Source organism: Limulus polyphemus, unplaced genomic scaffold, assembly GCF_000517525.1.
Source record: "Limulus polyphemus unplaced genomic scaffold, Limulus_polyphemus-2.1.2 Scaffold4131, whole genome shotgun sequence".
NCBI classification, from domain to species: Eukaryota; Metazoa; Arthropoda; class Merostomata; order Xiphosura; family Limulidae; genus Limulus; species Limulus polyphemus.
Window position 1 is genome coordinate 24,875 of NW_013669741.1, and position 19,523 is coordinate 44,397.

The 19,523-nt window shown below is 34.3% G+C and overlaps 1 protein-coding gene across 1 annotated transcript in view; it reads right to left on the bottom strand.

The window, feature by feature from the left end:
• Positions 1-19,523, bottom strand: part of LOC106470639 (histone acetyltransferase KAT6B-like) — a gene marked incomplete at its 3' end in the record, with an annotated part of 60,824 nt that overhangs the window by 16,437 nt on the left and 24,864 nt on the right. Inside the window, exons 2-3 of the mRNA XM_022399265.1 lie at positions 15,792-15,830; positions 5,269-5,311 (exon numbers count right to left, since the gene is read on the bottom strand). Coding sequence (XP_022254973.1) covers positions 5,269-5,311; positions 15,792-15,800 — 52 coding nt within the window. The remainder of the gene's footprint in view (positions 1-5,268; positions 5,312-15,791; positions 15,831-19,523) is intronic.

Below are 19,523 nucleotides of genomic sequence, written 5' to 3' on the forward strand. Positions count from 1 at the left end.
CAAAAACAAACAAACAAACAAGCTATAGAATAAGAGTTTGAAGTAAACGAAGAATGCAGAAGAATCGGGTCTGATGCTGAGTCCAAACTCTCTCTCAAACGAAAACAAACAAAGAGAGAGTGAAATTGCCGAATGTGTGAACAATCAAGCCTAGGACATTCGAGTAGTTATGTTCACATTATATAAAGAGCCAATTTCAGAAGAACAACAAAATCTCACAAAATACCAACAATTAGACTTTCCTGCCAAATATTTTGTAGCAGGTGTGGACTTACAAGCTTTTGGTTCCCAGTCTAACTGGAAAGTGAGCTATCTTGAATTTCTTGGCTATTTCTCAGTTGTTAGTACACAATATATGGAAACCTAAATAAGTGGACACAACATGTCATAATAGGACTACTAGGTGCACTTTCAGGTGGACAACAACTTGCATCTACTCCATATGGATCCATTAGGTTAACATCATAAAAATAAACCCAAAACCGCCAACTCTGGACAAAACACAGAGTTATAACCAATCTCACATCAGGAGCATCAAAACATCATAGAACCAAAGATAACATCAAAATATCATGGAACCAAAGATAACATCATAGAATCAAAGATAACATCAAAACATCACACAACCAAAGATAACATCCAAACATCATGGAACCAAAGATAACATCAAAACATCATGGAACCAAAGATAACATCAAAACATCATAGAACCAAAGATAACATCAAAACATCATAGAACCAAAGATAACATCAAAATATCATGGAACCAAAGATAACATCAAAACATCACACAACCAAAGATAACATCAAAACATCACACAACCAAAGATAACATCAAAACATCACACAACCAAAGATAACATCAAAAACGTCATAGAACCAAAGATAAAATCAAAAACGTCATACAACCAAAGATAAAATCAAAAACGTCATACAACCAAAGATAGCATCAAAAACGTCATACAACCAAAGATAGCATCAAAAACGTCATACAACCAAAGATAGCATCAAAAACGTCATACAACCAAAGATAGCATCAAAAACGTCATACAACCAAAGATAGCATTAAAAATGTCATACAGCCAAAGATAGCATTAAAAACGTCATACAACCAAAGATAACATTAAAACATCACACAACCAAAGATAAAATCAAAAACATCACACAACCAAAGATAACATCAAAACATCACAGAACCAAAGATAACCTTCAATAAATTGGCCGTCATACAAAATAAAGGTACATAATAGTTACATGGTAATTCTGAATATAAACAGTACAACCAGTTCACTAATCATATGTTATTAATTTATATACATTTCAATATAGTAAGCTATACATATATATCTCAGATGTCCTGATTCACCGACAAAAGAAGACAATTTTCACTAAATAAATTAATACTTTCTATTTCCTGAATGTTTGCTTTCTTCACATCTAACCTGGTACATCAACTAAATACAGAAGCCTGTCCCAATTACCTTATCAACACGCTGATAAATATACACTACGTAAAATAAACTACCTATCGCCATTACAGAAACAGGATAAACATCTAATTAAGTAATACTGAAAATACTGTTTACATTGGAACAATGTAAAACATCTGATTAATGCCAATTGTAATGAACCCTGTAAAAACTTTGATCATAACAGTGTATGTGGTGATGAAACGGAATGGATCCTTTGATTTTATGTGTTCAACATAACATTTTCTCCTATTTCTTTAGTATTATGGAGAACTACATTTGTAAAGAAGTCGCGTCTTCCTCTTAATATTACAGCATTTGCTGCCTACATCCGTTACTATATCTTAAAAAATACAGCATCGAATATCAAAGCAGCCATCATATTCCAAATCAATTTTTGTATTGTTGTCCAATCAGCTACAATGTTATCTACCTACAGAATCAATACTCAGTATGTCCTGTAACATATCTCAATACAACCAATATTATTACACGATGTCTTTATAAAGCTTTCAGCCTTCCACACAATTGTCCTGCCAACCGTAGTATGCAGAATATTGGAAACATTGCTATCGTCATTCTTCTAAATCGTTTATCTGCCCAGGATTGGCCATTTTTCATCCGAATCGTCGTCAGTAGCAGCATCTTCCACTTCAACTGTTGTGTGAAGTTATCCAACATGTCTGTTTCTTCATAAATTGAAGTCTCTTCTCCATCTTTTCCCACATTTTGGTCCAGCTAGTGGCTTCTATTTGTTGAGAGTTCTGTACATATTTCGTGCAGCATGTTAGCTCTGAAGTTAGGTTGTCTACGTTGATGCAGCAATAGATAGAGTCCACTTCAACTTCTGTTTCCAGGAGGGCGATCCATTGCAATGGAGAACTTAACATTTTCTTCCTTAACTACACCTTACATGGCCAACTTGTTCTTTGAGCAGCACGTGCTATGTAGTTCAGACAACTGTACAGAACGTTATGGCAATGTGGCCAGAAAATTTACTCTGTTTACGATGAGTGTCGCTGTCTTGTGCTTTCATATCCCCATACCATACAATGTATATAGAATCTCTTACAATAGAGTCCTCATGTCCACTAAATATGTCACCACATTTGCTGTACACCAGCGTGTTTTATAGCAACTGTAAAGGGGCTCCATCTCTTATAATTGACAGAATTGCAGGCTTTCGTATTGTGTGTTACGTTCTCTTGTGAGCCTGCTTTGTCATTTTCTGTGGAAGTTAAGTTCCCATAACTGATTAGTGTTCCTTTGACAGCCAGCTCTTTGTAAAATATTCATTGTCTTACGATCTAGTTGTCATTGAAAAATCTTCATTTTCTGACGATCTAGTTGTCATTGAAAAATCTTCATTGTCTGAAGATCTAGTTGTCATTGAAAAATCTTCATTGTCTGAAGATCTTGTTGTCATTGAAAAATATTCATTTTCTGAAGATCTAGTTGTCATTGAAAAATATTCATTGTCTGACGATCTAGTTGTCATTTAAAAATATTCATTGTCTGAAGATCTAGTTGTCATTTAAAAATATTCATTGTCTGAAGATCTAGTTGTCATTTAAAAATATTCATTGTCTGAAGATCTAGTTGTCATTTAAAAATATTCATTGTCTGAAGATCTAGTTGTCATTGAAAAATATTCATTGTCTGAAGATAATGTCTACATCACCATGACTACTTATATTGGCATTCACGAATATGCTAGGTTCATGTTCATGTACTATGCATTGCTAATGCAAATACGTGATAGCAACTGCCTTTTCAACCTTAACACATCGAGGCTTTGCAAAGCTGCAAGACTCTAATTCAATAAGTGGTTTCCTCACTCGAGAAGTACCACTTATTGCTTGTTCAGTCACTGCTCTGCCCTCGAACTTCATCATTACATCCAAACAAAGCAGGATTGGTCAAAGAATTATATTGACCATTGACGCCTTTTCTGTTATAGCTCAGGGACACCAGGCCATTGGTAAGGATAATGTTCACTAGATACTGACAGACAAGGTACTAAAAATACCTCCCCACATTGTTTTTCCTATTGTGTCAGAGAAAACAAATCCCTGGTGACTTTTCTGAGGTCATGGCTACTACTACTTCTTCTTATCACTTACAAATTGTAACATCTTCAATAATGGTCCAGCATTCTTTATTAGAAGCATTGGAGTATGAAAGAAAATTCCACAAGGTACATGTCAAAGTACTTGAGAGACATTGGTATTCACGTCCGAACTCCAGCAGGTACGAATCACCACCAATTTTAGTCCTCAACCACCGTTTGCCTCATTTATGCAAAAATAAACAAAAATACAAAGATGATGAGACAGATGAACAGACTGAACAATGAGCCTATCAGAAGCACTAAGCTGAATTCAAAACCTGCAGCAGAATCCTGCTCACATCCAAATCTTATGTCAATTCTGACTTCAATATGGAACTACTTGAATGGATGTTAATGTCCTACAAGTAATCGAGATTTCAAGGAGTTTACCTAAATTTATGAAGGAGAGGACGCGTGTCAATGGTACAGTGAATGAAGCTGGCATTCAGTATGGTGTGACAGAACACGTTTAGAGGAAGGATGACAAAGCTAAAATGCAGAAGAGAATGTTAATAAACAAGAAAAGGTTGAATATACAGGAAGATGTTGAAAACATCAATAATGAGCAATGTCCATTAATTAGTAGACATTCTTAAACAAGGTCGTATATCACTTTTTTACATAATCTTTCAGATCTGGTTCAAACTCCAAACTCTTTATACAAAAAAGACGTGCAACTAAACACCAAAAGCGTAGCCAAGACACATTGGTCAGAGTGTTGTCGTAAATACTGCCACCTTACATCAGGAGCTACTTGTAGTAAAAGGTGTTTATCCCCTTGATACTTACAAGATTCTCAAACTCCGTTGTTAATGGACTGCTCCTGTCTAGAAAGTTTTGGACACGCTTAGAGTTGCTCAAGTAAATCTTCTATTGATCCAAAAATGAGGATCAGCTCGAAACTGCGCCCAGAATTTCCTAGATATACACAATCCGTTAAAAACGCCTTCATCTGTCAATACATACAAGGTAATTACAGAGAACAACCACCTCACGAGGAATTACAGGCTTTTGCTTCATTCTAAAGGAAACTAACCATCTAATTATCATGAAATTTATACTCGTGACCTTTGACCTGTGAATTTTACTTCCAGTAATTTTGACCATAGCCGGTCTTCTCAGGGTTCATTGCCAATGCTAAATAATATTAAATATCAATAGTAAATATTTTTTCAATTAAAAAAACCTTTTTATCCTTGATATTTGAATAATAGGATAAGTGAGCATGGAAAGGTTACAGCTGCTGAAGAATTTAACGAATGGCTTTCGGTGGGATAGCGGTAAGTCTACGGACTTATAACGCTAAGATCCGGGGTTCGATTCCCCGCGGTGGGCCTAGCAGGTAGCCCAATGTGGCTTTTCTCTAAAACAAGCAAAAAAATTAACGACTTTAATCTTTGATTTTATAAAAACTTTAATTTTGTTGCAAGAGTCCTGAGAATGTGACGCACGATTTTGTCGAATTGGAAGGCACCTACAGTCAATTTTAACTGATCAGAAATGACTTTAAAATGCTGAAGAGTAATAAATCATTATACGATAAATAAATACCACATTTTCAAGTGCAGAGCATAACACACTCACACGATTTTAAATATCGAAATCTCGATTGAATAATATTGGTATCGGATTTAAATCAGAGAGGGCGTTGAAGTGTATTACAAATGTGGTTGTCATAACAACCCTTACCTTGTGGTCCTTTGGTACGTGTAAGTCTTTTTGAGTCTTCCGTCTGGAAGAAATAAAAATACGGTAAATATCGTTTCTTTTCCAAGAGGCTTAAATCTGTACATTTATTATATACATCACATAATACACAAACTTGTTTGCGAGTTATTGAGCTTAGTTAGAGAGTAGTGTCAATATTTAGCACACTAAGATCCTGAAATAGTTTAGCATCACCTATTACATTCTAGGCACTTAATACTTTATATTCTTGACTCCATAGATTTTGTAACATCGTAAAACTTTTAATGGCTGGAGACGGCTTAAATGGGTAATGAAGAAAAACTTTAATATAAGTTTAACATGACAGCAAATGTACAACGTTTCGACAAGGTTTTGTCATCATCAGGTACCCATTTAAGCCGTCTCCAGCCATTATTAGTCTCAAAGTGGGTTCCTCGTCATCGAATCGTAAAACTTTGTTTGTAGCCCAAAGCTACACGAATACTTTTTTGCGCTACCTGTCCCTAATTTGGAACTGATAGACTAGAAGGAAGGCAGCTATTCAACATCGCCCACCGTCAACTCTTATTAGACGTATTACTCTTATAACACACCAACGGCCCAAAAAGTACTAGTAGTAAATTTGTTTTTTGTTGTTTATTTTTGGTGGTAACAAGACGCGAACCATGGAATATCAGCATCACGGGCCGGCAGCCGCGCCTGGCCCCATTTAAAGGACAGGCTGTTCTAATAACTACTCAGTTTATTAAGACCGCCAATATAAAGAGAGAGAGATGGAACATTTAATTTTTCTTGTTGTGTAAAGATGGTTTCATCATTTACCGACCACACATTATTTTTTGTCAACTTATATAACTAACTGCGCAACGAACAACGCTTTGAAATTCGACTTGTAAACACAACCATCTCAAGTGCAACTGGTGCAGCGAAGTTTATTTTTTGAAATATGCCACAATTAAAAATAAAATAAAAATATTAATTTTTTCGTCGGTAAGAGAACTGTTACGTCTGTTTTATAGAAGTGTACATCGGGTTTTAATATGGGGGGGGGGGGTTGATAAGGGGTGGGTGAACCGAACTGTAAAATGACTTTTTATCCACTCGAGAATTGTGAGTAATTTGATTTTAAGGAACCGTTTTCTGTATTACTTCCTTCATTTCCTGTTGATTTCTTCTTTATCACAAAGAAGTGTTGTTTTTAAGCGAAAAGCTACACAATGGGCTGTCTGCACTCTGATCACTTTCGAGAATCGAACCACGTATTTTAATGTTATAAGTCCGGAAACTTACCGCAAGTGTGCATCAATTACTTATCAAAACTGAAAATAATCAAATCGAACAAAAATATTGTTCAGTATGTACCTTGACACTAGCTCCCCAGTGGCACAGCGGTATGTCTGCGGACTTACAACGCTAGAATCCGGGTTTCGATACCCGTGGTGGGCAGAGCACAGATAGCCTATTGTGTAGCTTTGTGCTTAATTAAAAACAAACAAACAAACAAACCTTGACACTAATTTACGATTACATTTACATCAGTACTATTTTCTACAGCGGGGACCCGAAGCGGAACAGCGGACTTGCAGTGTTAGAAACCGGGTTTCGATTCCCGTGGTGGGCAGAGTACAGATAACCCATTGTGTAGCTTTGTGCTTAACTTAAAACAAACAAGCATCCTCTCCAGCGGATTAGGTAAAAACAAGAACTAAAAAATGTCTACGGTCCCCCTGATTCTATTTTCTACTCGTTTATAAACAGTGGGGGTGGGGATGCAGGGGGTACAACAAAAGTTCGCTTTGATAGGCCTAAATAAAATGGGCGATACGGACATAAAAGGGAAATGAAAAATTGTAGAGATGAACATAAAACAAACGTAGTTAATATACCTTAGATTTTCCAGATAAAATATTGATAACAATAAGAGTATCCAATTGATGAATCCAATCATTACGAGTTTTTGTTATGTGAAACGAAACAGGTATATTAAATTAGCTGCATTAATCGCGACCTTAAGCTTTACTTCTACTCTGTATTGAAGTTGCTTTGAACACAAGTTACTCACGCTAGGCCTATTTTAATTGTTTCTTTTCCTATTTACTCGTCTGCCACCTAGTTAATTAATTCAAATTTTAATGCAGAAGGAAAACGTTTTAAATATTGTAGCTTTATTTGATAAAATATGGTTTCGACCTCCAGAACATTGTGTACTTTGTGCTCAACAATAAACAACATTTATCTGAAATATTTAACACATTATTTATTTTCGACGAGACTAAATGTCAAGGCATCATGTTTATTACGCTGAATGTGTATTTGAATATTCAACAATGCTGCAAAATTAATAACAAAAACATAACAAGATGGCCAGTAAACTTTCTTTTTAAGTTCAAAATATTTAAAACAGCTTGGCATTGGCAGTGGTTACGGCACTCGAATCGCAATCTGCAAGTCGGAGGTTCGAATCTCGTCACCAAACATATTCACTCTTTCAGCCGTAGGGGCGCTATAAGTGCCGAGTGCATGCGGGTGATGACAAGAAACGGTTAATCTAGATTCCATGGCGTTACTACGACGGAAGTTATTAACACTGTTTTAGAAAGGAAAACCCACTACCATATATTTTAAAGAATCTGGTTGGTTCTGTAAAGTATAGATCTGTTCAGAATAATAAGTCGCAACTCAATGCTTTTTTGGCCGCACCTAAGGTGTTTTGGATTATATTATATATAGCAAATAATAATACCCCCCAAGGCTATTCTGGCACTTAATCTATAAACATTATTTGTGAAAATATGTCTCTTTTATGATACGATGCAACTGTTTACAAAATTAAACTATGTAACAAACCGTTTCCACACACCCTAGAAAATGTAGTATTTATATTAAGACCCCGGTTTGTCAAAAACCCACTCAAAATTACAGTTTTTTGTCGGAAAAATTATAATTTCAGAATCCTTTTTGCGCAGAAAAATACCATAAAAACCGGATAGCACTGCCGTTTGTAAAAACATATTCAGCTCTTTCGAAATCAGTTATGAGAAGGCCAGGACCAGGTGAAGAACATGAATAAGAAAACAAAGGAAGCTGAAAGAAGTGTGAAATGTGTTTACATTGTGATCCTCCAGCTATATGTACAACAAAACATTGCCACGTTATCCCCCGAAGTAGACGTGGAGTAGTGGAAAAGATACAAAAGTCAAGGAAGAGGCAGAGCAAGATCTTCCTATGGAAATGTGCACTGAAGGAAGTGTTTCGTTACAAGATTTGGACATTGAGATTGGAGAGGTACTAGAAGAAACCTAGAAACATGTTTAATTCTCACTCATTGTGCATTTAAATTGATTATTAACATCATTGGAACTAAAACAGCTCTAATATTTGCAAAACTTAAAGCATTCCGAATCTTTCCTTTGATTTTCTGGGAAGTCGGGAGGTAGCCGATCGTTTTCGCCTATTTCTCCACGACCAGAAAGGATTTTTTAAATTCTGAAAGCTGCTCTCCCCTTTTTAGATCATTCTGCATCTATTGCGCACGACAGCTCCAAGAGTGGGCTTCTTGCTGACCGGGATCTTAACAGGAAACACATTAAATAATTTGCTCACAGCCGATCCCACCGAGGATAATGTGGACATGTTCAGAAAGTCAGACAACGTAGTAGCCTCGTCATCTGTTTCTACATTGTTCTAAGAACGAAAATAAGCAGATGGTAAAGTCAGAAAGCATAGCTATTGAAACTACCACTTTTGTTCACTAGTTTATAAATTTGACTTGAACTCTATTTACACGTGCAATATTCAATATGCACGCTTGTTACTCTCGGTGTGTTGGACAATCCACGTTATACGTGACATGGTTGTCGTAGTTAAGATGTTAAACATGAGGTTCGTAGCTGAGATATCTGACATGACGTTCGTGGTTAAGATGTGTGACATGATGTTCGTAGTTAGGATGTGGCACGATGTTTGTAGTTAAGATGTTAAACATGATATTTGTAGTAAAGATGTAACATGATATTCATAGTTAAGATGTGATATGATGTTCGTCGTTTAGACGTGTGACATGATTTTCGTTCTTAAGATGTGTGACATGATTTATGTATTTATGACGTTTGACACATGATGTTTGTAGTTGAGACGAGACATGATATCCATTGTTAAAATGTGTCATAGCTGGATAGTGGATACTAAGAACGTGAAGTGTGTGTTGTCACTGCGAACTCGGGCATCAAGACTACCATTGACATCTACTGCTGTATAAGTAACGAAGGGATTAATTAGGAAGTGATATTAAAACAGAGACGTAGATTCCTATAAAATACAATAAAAGACAGTAAAATGAAAGTTATATTTACTTTTTTTGCCATAATCAAGTAAACGTATTTTTAAAACGTTAGGAATATAAACTATTTTGAAACTATGTGAACATAAAATATATTTGGAGGCTTATTTTACAGTTTTTAAGCTAAAAGTCTTATAATTAGTTGAAATACGCCCCTCCGATAAATACAGGTTGGACTTAGCGAGCCCCCTATAAAGGAAAATGACTTTAAAAATAGCCCAAGAAAACTTTCTTCGTGGTAGAACTGTATTATCATAATAACTGAATCAGCCTAACATCATTCCAAGTATTCATCATCGTTATCACTACTACGTGTGTGACAGAAGGGTCTTTATAAATAGTACCAAGAATTACATCAGAAGTAGTATATTTATTTGTAAGGGGGGCTTCCCCCATACATACGTATATAGAGGGGGTCGCTATGTCACCGTTATATACGTGTGTAAATGGGTTCATGTGTTTCAGCCTGCAGGCTAACTAAGATAAGTTTGTAATATTCACATCACACGTTGACTGCCACATTTGTTAGCGAAAGCTGTGAGTGAAAAACAACAACATGGAAGCAAAACCGTTCTGTGTTAGTATGCTTATCACACATATTATGGGCTTCTAACAATAACTGAGAACGATACACTTCTGCCAAGTTTAAGGTACTGATCAGGGCTTGCAACAATAACTGAGAACGATATACTTCTGCCAAGTTTAAGGTACTGATCAGGGCTTTCAACAATAACTGAGAACGATATACTTCTGCCAAGTTTAAGGTACTGATCAGAGCTTGCAACAATAACTGAGAACGATATACTTCTGCCAAGTTTAAGGTACTGATCAGGGCTTGCAACAATAACTGAGAACGATATTCTTCTGCCAAGTTTAAGGTACTGATCAGGGCTTGCAACAATAACAGAACGATATACTTCTGCCAAGTTTAAGGTACTGATCGTCGTTTAAATATCAGTAGTAGGAGTTTTTTTTGTTTTTTTTTAAGTAGGAAGATTGGAACTGAATAAGTTATCACAAGTTTAGGATGCAAAAATAAAAAAAAAATTAAGTGAATATAACACTATTCTAAACCTATTTTAAGTGAACATAACACTAATCTAAAACCAACTTTAAATGAATATAACACTATTCTAAACTTATTTTAAGTGAACATAACACTGTTCTATAAACTATTTTAAGTGAACATAACACTGTTCTAAAACCTATTTTAAGTGAACATAACACTATTCTATAAACTATTTTAAGTGAACATAACACTATTCTATAAACTATTTTAAGTGAACATAACACTATTCTATAAACTATTTAAGTGAACATAACACTGTTCTAAATCTTATTTTAAGTGAACATAACACTGTTCCAAAACTTATTTTCAGTGAATATAACACTATTCCAAAACTTATTTTCAGTGAATATAACACTATTCCAAAACTTATTTTAAGTGAATATAACACCATTCCAAAACTTATTTTAAGTGAACATAGCACTATTCTAAAACTTATTTTCAGTGAATGTAACACTATTCTATAACCTATTTTAAGTGAATATAACACTATTCTAAACTTATTTTAAGTAAATATAACACTATTCTATAAACTTATTTTAAGTAAATATAACTATTCTAAAACCTGTTTTAAGTGAACATAACACTATTCTAAAACTTATTTTAATTGAATATAACACCATTCCAAAACTTATTTTAAGTGAACATAGCACTATTCTAAAACTTATTTTAAGTGAACATAACACTATTCTATAACCTGTTTTAAGTGAATATAACACTATTCTATAACCTGTTTTAAGTGAATATAACACTATTCTATAACCTGTTTTAAGTGAACATAACACTATTCTATAACCTGTTTTAAGTGAACATAACACTATTCTATAAACTATTTTAAGTGAACATAACACTATTCTATAACCTGTTTTAAGTGAACATAACACTATTCTATAAACTGTTTTAAGTGAATATAAAACTATTCTAAAACCTGTTTTAAGTGAACATAACACTATTCTATAACCTGTTTTAAGTGAACATAACACTATTCTATAACCTGTTTTAAGTGAACATAACACTATTCTATAAACTGTTTTAAGTGAATATAACACTATTCTATAAACTGTTTTAAGTGAATATAACACTATTCTAAATCATTCTGACGTAAAAAAACTCGTTAAGTAACTCCTTTTGAAATAGCCTGCAGTTTAAGCACCGTTGATGCTGTATTAAATACAAACAGAAGATTTTCAACGAAGCAACGCTTACGGATTAGTCATAGACATATTCTAGTCAAGGTAAATGTACTCCAGCTCTTGTACACCATTGGTAGAGAAAACTCGTAAGCCCACTTAATCGTATAAACTGTTTTCTTGTGTTGTACGGTTTCTAAAGCTACGTTAATTGTAGCGTAGTAGCATAAATTATTTACATGACTAAAAACAGAATCAAATCACTGTATATTTCTAGAAACAAGCATTAAATATTTCATTTTCTTATCATAAATCTGTCTTCAGGAAATTAGGATGTTCCTTAAATCTAACACAAATAATAAAATGAATACTAATTTCGGTGAGAAAAAAGTTAAGCCTAAACTGTTACGAACGAAACATAGCATAAGTTTTTCTGTTGTTTGTTTTTTTTTTTTCCAAAAAAAAAAAAAAAAGCAGGGCAGAACTTGTCAGTTTTGCATATCACAAAATAATAATAAAAATAATATTACCCTACATTAGTATATCTTCAAAGAAATCAGTCTATTGTATAATTTATTTAAACATACTTGAATCAGCCAGCTCCCAAAAATGCATGCCACTGTACTTGTCTAAAAACCCCACAAACTTTTCACATGTGCATCTTCCGAACTTTAGAAGAACTGTATTGGTAGTTTAAAACATACCAGTCACGATTAACTTACGACGAGGTAGACTTTGAGTTTCTCCCCCTCTTCCTCTCCATAAAGTTTGTTCTATTTTTACCACCAGTCCAGTGGGTTGGCGACATTCCAAGGACTGTGTTGGATTACCTGAACTTCTCTGGTTTTACATTAAACAACAAACGTATGTAATAAATGGCCAATCTGACCATCAAATTTATTTTCTACAAAGCTAGTAGATAATTAGATCTGAAGATGATTTATTTATTTATTTAATACATCGAGGTGGAGGGTTCATATACAATTTAGAAGCAAGTCCAACATCAACGAACACCCTGCCATCTGTTGGTTTCTTCTTAAATTATTTTGTATGGTTCAAGCAATTATTAATATGAAGTCAAATTGAAACTTTTACACATTATTAAATTTAGCGTTCATCGTCACCAGTAAAGATAATAAAACAAGCAACGATGAAGAAGAAGAAGAAGAAATAGTAAACATATCTTGTCTCAAATTCCTGCAAAATATTCGTGAAATTGATGCATTACTTGAAATAGAACATCATACTGCTCCATTTCCCTGGCGGCTCAGCGGTAAGCTTGAGTGCTTATAACGCTTGAATTCAGAGATCGATACCCGTGGCGGATGGAGAATCGATAGCCCACGATGTACCTTGGTGCCAGAAATAAACAAACAAGATAGTGTTCACCAGACTTGGTCTGTATATGATTTAGAAGCCTTTCAATACTGATTAATGTAAAGTTTGAAGTTTTGTACTGTGAGTTTCGGTTTGTGTTTCAGCGAACGCTCCTGAAGCTGTAAAGTGAAACGTTTAGTGTCTAATTAAATAAAAATAACATTTTGGTGTCATAAGGTCATATATTTCTAGTATTAACAGTAATATGGAGCTTGTATCTCGTATATTTGTTTTTAGGTAACAACCTTTTAGTTACTCTGGGTCTGATTTATTAGTTTGTTTCTAGGTAACAACCTTTTAGTTACTCTGTGTCTGATTTATTAGTAACTAAAAGGTTGTTACCTAGAAACAAACCAATAAATCAGACACAAAGTAACTAAAAGGTTGTTACCTAGAAACAAACCAATAAATCAGACACAGAGTAACTAAAAGGTTGTTACCTAGAAACAAACTAATAAATCAAACACAGAGTGTGTCTGATTTATTGGTTTGTTTCTAGGTAACAACCTTTTAGTTACTCTGTGTCTGATTTATTAGTTTGTTTCTAGGTAACAACCTTTTAGTTACTCTGTGTTTGATTTATTAGTTTGTTTCTAGGTAACAACCTTTTAGTTACTCTGTGTCTGATTTATTAGTTTGTTTCTAGGTAACAACCTTTTAGTTACTCTGTGTCTGATTTATTAGTTTGTTTCTAGGTAACAACCTTTTAGTTACTCTGTGTCTGAGTTATTAGTTTGTTTCTAGGTAACAACCTTTTAGTTACTCCGTGTCTGATTTATTAGTTTGTTTCTAGGTAACAACCTTTTAGTTACTCCGTGTCTGATTTATTGGTTTGTTTCTAGGTAACAACCTTTTAGTTACTCCGTGTCTGATTTATTGGTTTGTTTCTAGGTAACAACCTTTTAGTTACTCCGTGTCTGATTTATTAGTTTGTTTCTAGGTAACAACCTTTTAGTTACTCTTTTTACAAGCATCCGTTGCTTGGTAACTATATTTCTCACTCTTTATGATTATGATGTGGAATGCCCTTCATATTCACCAGAGTTGTCACCTCCAGACTTTTTTTTATAGGGTTTTTTTAAAAGATAGAATTGTTGCGAAACCCAAGTTTCGGACTATTAATAAGCTCAAGGACAATATCCGTCAGAAGATTCGGACCCCCTACAAACATTCAAAGAAGTGATGAGCAGTATGGCAGTCCGAATGTAGGCTGTTATCAGTAAACATTGAACATGTGGTGTGAAAAGGGATTATGGGAACATAAACTTCCACCATTAATCTTTAAATAAATACATTCATTATTTGTTAACCACCAGATTTTGTATTGTTTTAGGCCGCATTAAAATGTATACAGTTTGTTGGGACACCCTATAGTTTATGCTTTTGGAATTATAAGTTGCTTGGTGGCCATTTATCTTATTATATATATATATATATATATATATTACAATGATAATTTGATTGGTAAATATATATCTTATTTATTTAAAACTGCCACCAATGACGCAGCGGTAAATCTGAGGGGTTATAACCTAAGTAACACTGACATGTTCTTTTTCCTTTCCTTTCGCCCCCTAGTAGTGGCACAGCGGTATGTCTGCGGACGTACAACGCTAGAAACCGGGTTTCGATACCCGTGGTGGGCACAGCACAGATAGCCCATTGTGTAGCTTTGCGCTTAACAACAAACAAACGAGCTATAAAAAAAACATAAATTCGTGGAGTGACTCACTACACAGCCTGAGCACAGATAGCCCTTTGTGTAGCTTTGTGCTTAATAACAAACAACAATAAGTTAACAAGTGCCCCCCAGTGGCACAGTGGTATGTCTGCGGACTTATACTGCTAGAAACCGGGTTTCGATACCCGTGATGGGCAGAGCACAGATAGCCTTTTGTGTAGCTTTGTGCTTAATAACAAACAACAAAAAGTTAACAAGTACATCATTATATTAGAAGAAGGTGGGTCCACCTGTTGGAAGCGATTAAGTTTTTGTTTATGTGATTTATCAAACATTTCCCATCCTTCGTGTTTTTTTTGTTTGTTTTTTGCTATTATTATTATTATTATTACTATATTACTTGATAAAAATAAACAGTGACGACATATTCATCTGTGGCAAAGTTTAAAAACAAATTAATATATATACCCTTAAAAATACCCCAGCATTAAATGAGCGATAAAAACTAGAGGACGCTATCATCTGTGTTGAGAAGTAATAGAAGTCACATGATCTGTGGTGTGATTCAGTGGTACTAAGTTAACTTGTTTACGAACACTTAACCGAGGAAAACTTTTTCATTATACTTTCAGTGCTAAATATTTTTGAAAGATAAAAAAACTGTAAGGCAATGAGATAGTCAATTACAAATTTACGCGAAACTTCGTTAAGCCTATTTTAGTCCATATTAACAAGAATAAAAAATATTTACTTGTTGTTAAGCGCAAAGCTACAGAGGGGGATATCTGTGGTCTCCCCACCACGAGTATCGAAAGAAGACTAAAATCCGCAGACTTTCTGCTGTACCACTGGGGGTCATCTTTGTTTGTCTCCGCAACAATTAAACAAAAATCGAGTTGCGTGAAAAAGAATATTTGATTCCAAACTTACCTTATTCATCTCACAGAGGGAGCTACGCTACTCGGTAAGCTGAAAGGAATAAATAAATATATTATAGCAACGTAAAATACTTGACGAGGTATCAGTTATTTAAAAATATCGTAACATTTAGAAATTTAAGGGAAGTTAGCCAGACTGGAAAAGTTCTCACATCAATTAAGTTCACTAACCCTATTGGTATTCTAGGGTAAATATCTTTTTAAACACATTTTTCTAAACTATTTATGCACCAAATTCCAAAAAAAATACGATTAATGTTGCATTTAATCTCTTAGTTTACCGCTAGGGTTCTCTTGTGTATTTTGCATGGAAAACGAACTATTTCGTTCGTGTTTTATAAAAACAAGAGGTCAACAATTTGAGGATTAATAAAGCTAGATGTTTTTCACTCATTTGTCAAGGTTTACGGATTTACAACACTAAAATCCGCGGCTTGATTCCCCCGTGGTAAACAGATCGCAGGTCGTCTGTTGTATAGATTTACGCTAACACCACCACCGTTCGTTAAATAATTCTGTTGGCCAAAGCCCAAATTGTTACATTACTTATGACATCCGAAACGCCCGAATAATTGGTATATAATAACTTCCGATCAGAGCAAGTTACTTATTTAGAGCGAAATTAAAAATTAACTTGGCCATCAGTATAGCTAATTAAGTAAAATTTTGTTAAATTTATAGCTATAGAATGGATTGTTTCAAATTTGCTGTAAACGACAATTTCGACCATAATCCCAATAATACCTCACGGGGTTCGGAAAGCTTAGGATAATTAGGTTAGACATCAATACATATTTTAAGCTAACAATCCATAAAAGAAAACCTTTATAATAAAAGTATAATAATAAACCACAGACCAATACATAAAGTAATGACACTCGAAATACTAACTAGTACAAACAATGTTGTTGATGAAAGCAACAATATGAACAATATATTATACCTAACATAGCGAATGTTATGTAATAGGCACCCATTATTTCCAGTCAAAACATGTTATAAACAATTAATGTCCATGTAACCACGGCCTATAACTACAACTCAGGGTTCAATCTCTTCGACGTTCACAGTGCATATCAAAATAATAATAAAAAAAAAACGACAAAATGAGGAAAAATGAAATCTCCTCGACACTGAAGAAGAAATAGTTTGTTGTTCGTGGAAATAATTCTCAAAAATACCGAGTATATTTTATATTATTCATGGAAATGATTCTTTAAAATACTGAATATATTTTATTCATGGAAATAATTCTATGAAGTGCTGAGTATATTTTATGTTGTTCATGGAAATGATTCTTTAAAATACTGAATATATTTTATTCATGGAAATGATTCTCTGAAGTGCTGAGTATATTTTATGTTGTTCATGGAAATAATTCTCTGAGGTGCTGAGTATATTTTATGTTGTTCATGGAAATGATTCTCTGAGGTGCTGAGTATATTTTATGTTGTTCATGGAAATGATTCTCTGAAGTACTGAGTATATTTGCTAGGTAGAAAGGTACACAATGGGCTATTTGTGCTCTTCCCACCACGGGTATCGAAACCCAATTTTTAGCATCGTAGGCTTGCAGACTTACCGCGAAGCCACTAGAAAGCTCCAGTAATCGGAAGGATGTTATTGCACTAATATGTCGTGCGATTTAAAAAAACAATAATAATGGACACACTAGAGGTGAGAATAGTAGTGGGAAGCTTGAATTTGGCTTTTTACAAATTTGATAATTAATATACTGACTTCTTAGCGTACCACAGATATCAACAATGCGAACCACAGTTTCAAAATCACCAAGCTACAAGGTTGAAGTGGTAATCCACTAATTAAAACCCCTTCAGCAACTACTTTATTAAGATCTTAACACTAAAACGTTATTAATGACAACTTTAGAATATGATAGAAGGATTCTAGGTACTTCATTAAGAATTTTATCTTTGTAATTTTTCTTTCTTTCTGAACTGCCTTCGTTGGTTCAGCAGTAAGTCTCACAACTTAAAACGCTAAAATTCAAGTTTCGATACCCATAGTTAGCAGAGCATGTGTAGCTTTGTGCTTTTCATGTTTTATATGGGGGCCGAAATTCTATACAGTAGGTGTCTGTGACATGTTGGCGATAAATTTGAACAATAAACAAACAGCACACAGTCCACTTGTTTTAAAATAATATATTAAAATATGTCAAACGTATATACAAATGTTCTTTGTACTGCTGGTTACCACAATTGTATCCAGAGCTTTAAATAATTGGATTATTTTCGTCAAAGTCCACATAGACTGGTTCAGTTACTTTAGAACACAATTTGACAAGATAAATTATTCTGCTCCACTCTGTTATTACAATACAATCTTTGATAATTTCACTTTAAAAATCGCCACTAACCGCTTTTTATGGCTAAACTCACAATCATATTGTTAGCTATATCGAACTAAATTTTTAACGCGTATTTATACCTCGACATAAGTCTAGAACGTTCCACACAAGTACCATGAGCCGCATTACATATTTTCATGATACCATCTTTTATGTCTTCCAAACATTTAATTCGAGCGGATTCATACCATACGCTTTCTGTTGTTTTTAAAAGATAACCAACGGAAATGGTCACCATATTTTAGATTTATGTCACATTCAAATAAAAGGACAAGAAAGCTTACACTTAGCCAGAAACAAGTAATTTATCATTCTGGCGATCAAAACCAATTTAGATTGTTACATATATAATTTATTATTCTAATCTTCAAAAGTACAAACTTAGCACTACATGAAAACACTGAAATGCTTTTTGTGCTTGAAACAAGTTTTAAAATCTATGTATATTAGGAAAATCATATTTCAGCCAACCACAGACGCTGTACTGAAGCACAACGAGGTTACCATATCATTAATACACAGTGAAATGATTGTCATTAATACACAATGAGGTAACTATGTCACTAATACATAATTAGATTGTCATATCATTAATACACAATGACGTTACGATGTCACTAATACACAATGAGGTTACCATGTCACTAATACACAATGAGGTTACCATGTCATTATTACACAAATAGATTACCATATCATTACTACACAAATAATTATCATGCCATTATTACACAAATAGATTACCATGTCATTATTACACAAATAGATTACCATGTCATTAATACATTAATAATTATCATGTCATTATTACACAAATAGATTACCATGTCATTAATACATTAATAATTATCATGTCATTATTACACAAATAGATTACCATGTCATTAATACACAACGAGGTCACCATGCCTCTAAAATTATATAGTTAGGAATATCTTTCTTTCTTTACTATTTACGAGAACGTGTTTTCTATTCAGTCGTGGGAATAATTCCCTTTTAATGTCTTTGGAAAATATCGATATCACGAAATGACGAACTCTGTAGACAAATGGTCTGAAAGAAGCACTATAAGAGACTCAGACATCTTGGGTCCTGCTCTCACTGGAAGCTAAGGGATAGAGAGACTCGGTCATCTTGGGTCCTACTTTCACTGGAAGCTAAGAGATAGAGACTCGGCCATCTTGGGTCCTACTGTCACTGGAAGCTAAGAGATAGAGACTTAGTCATCTTGGGTCCTACTTTCACTGGAAGCTAAGAGATAGAGACTCGGCCATCTTGGGTCCTACTGTCACTGGAAGCTAAGAGATAGAGACTTAGTCATCTTGGGTCCTACTTTCACTGGAAGCTAAGAGA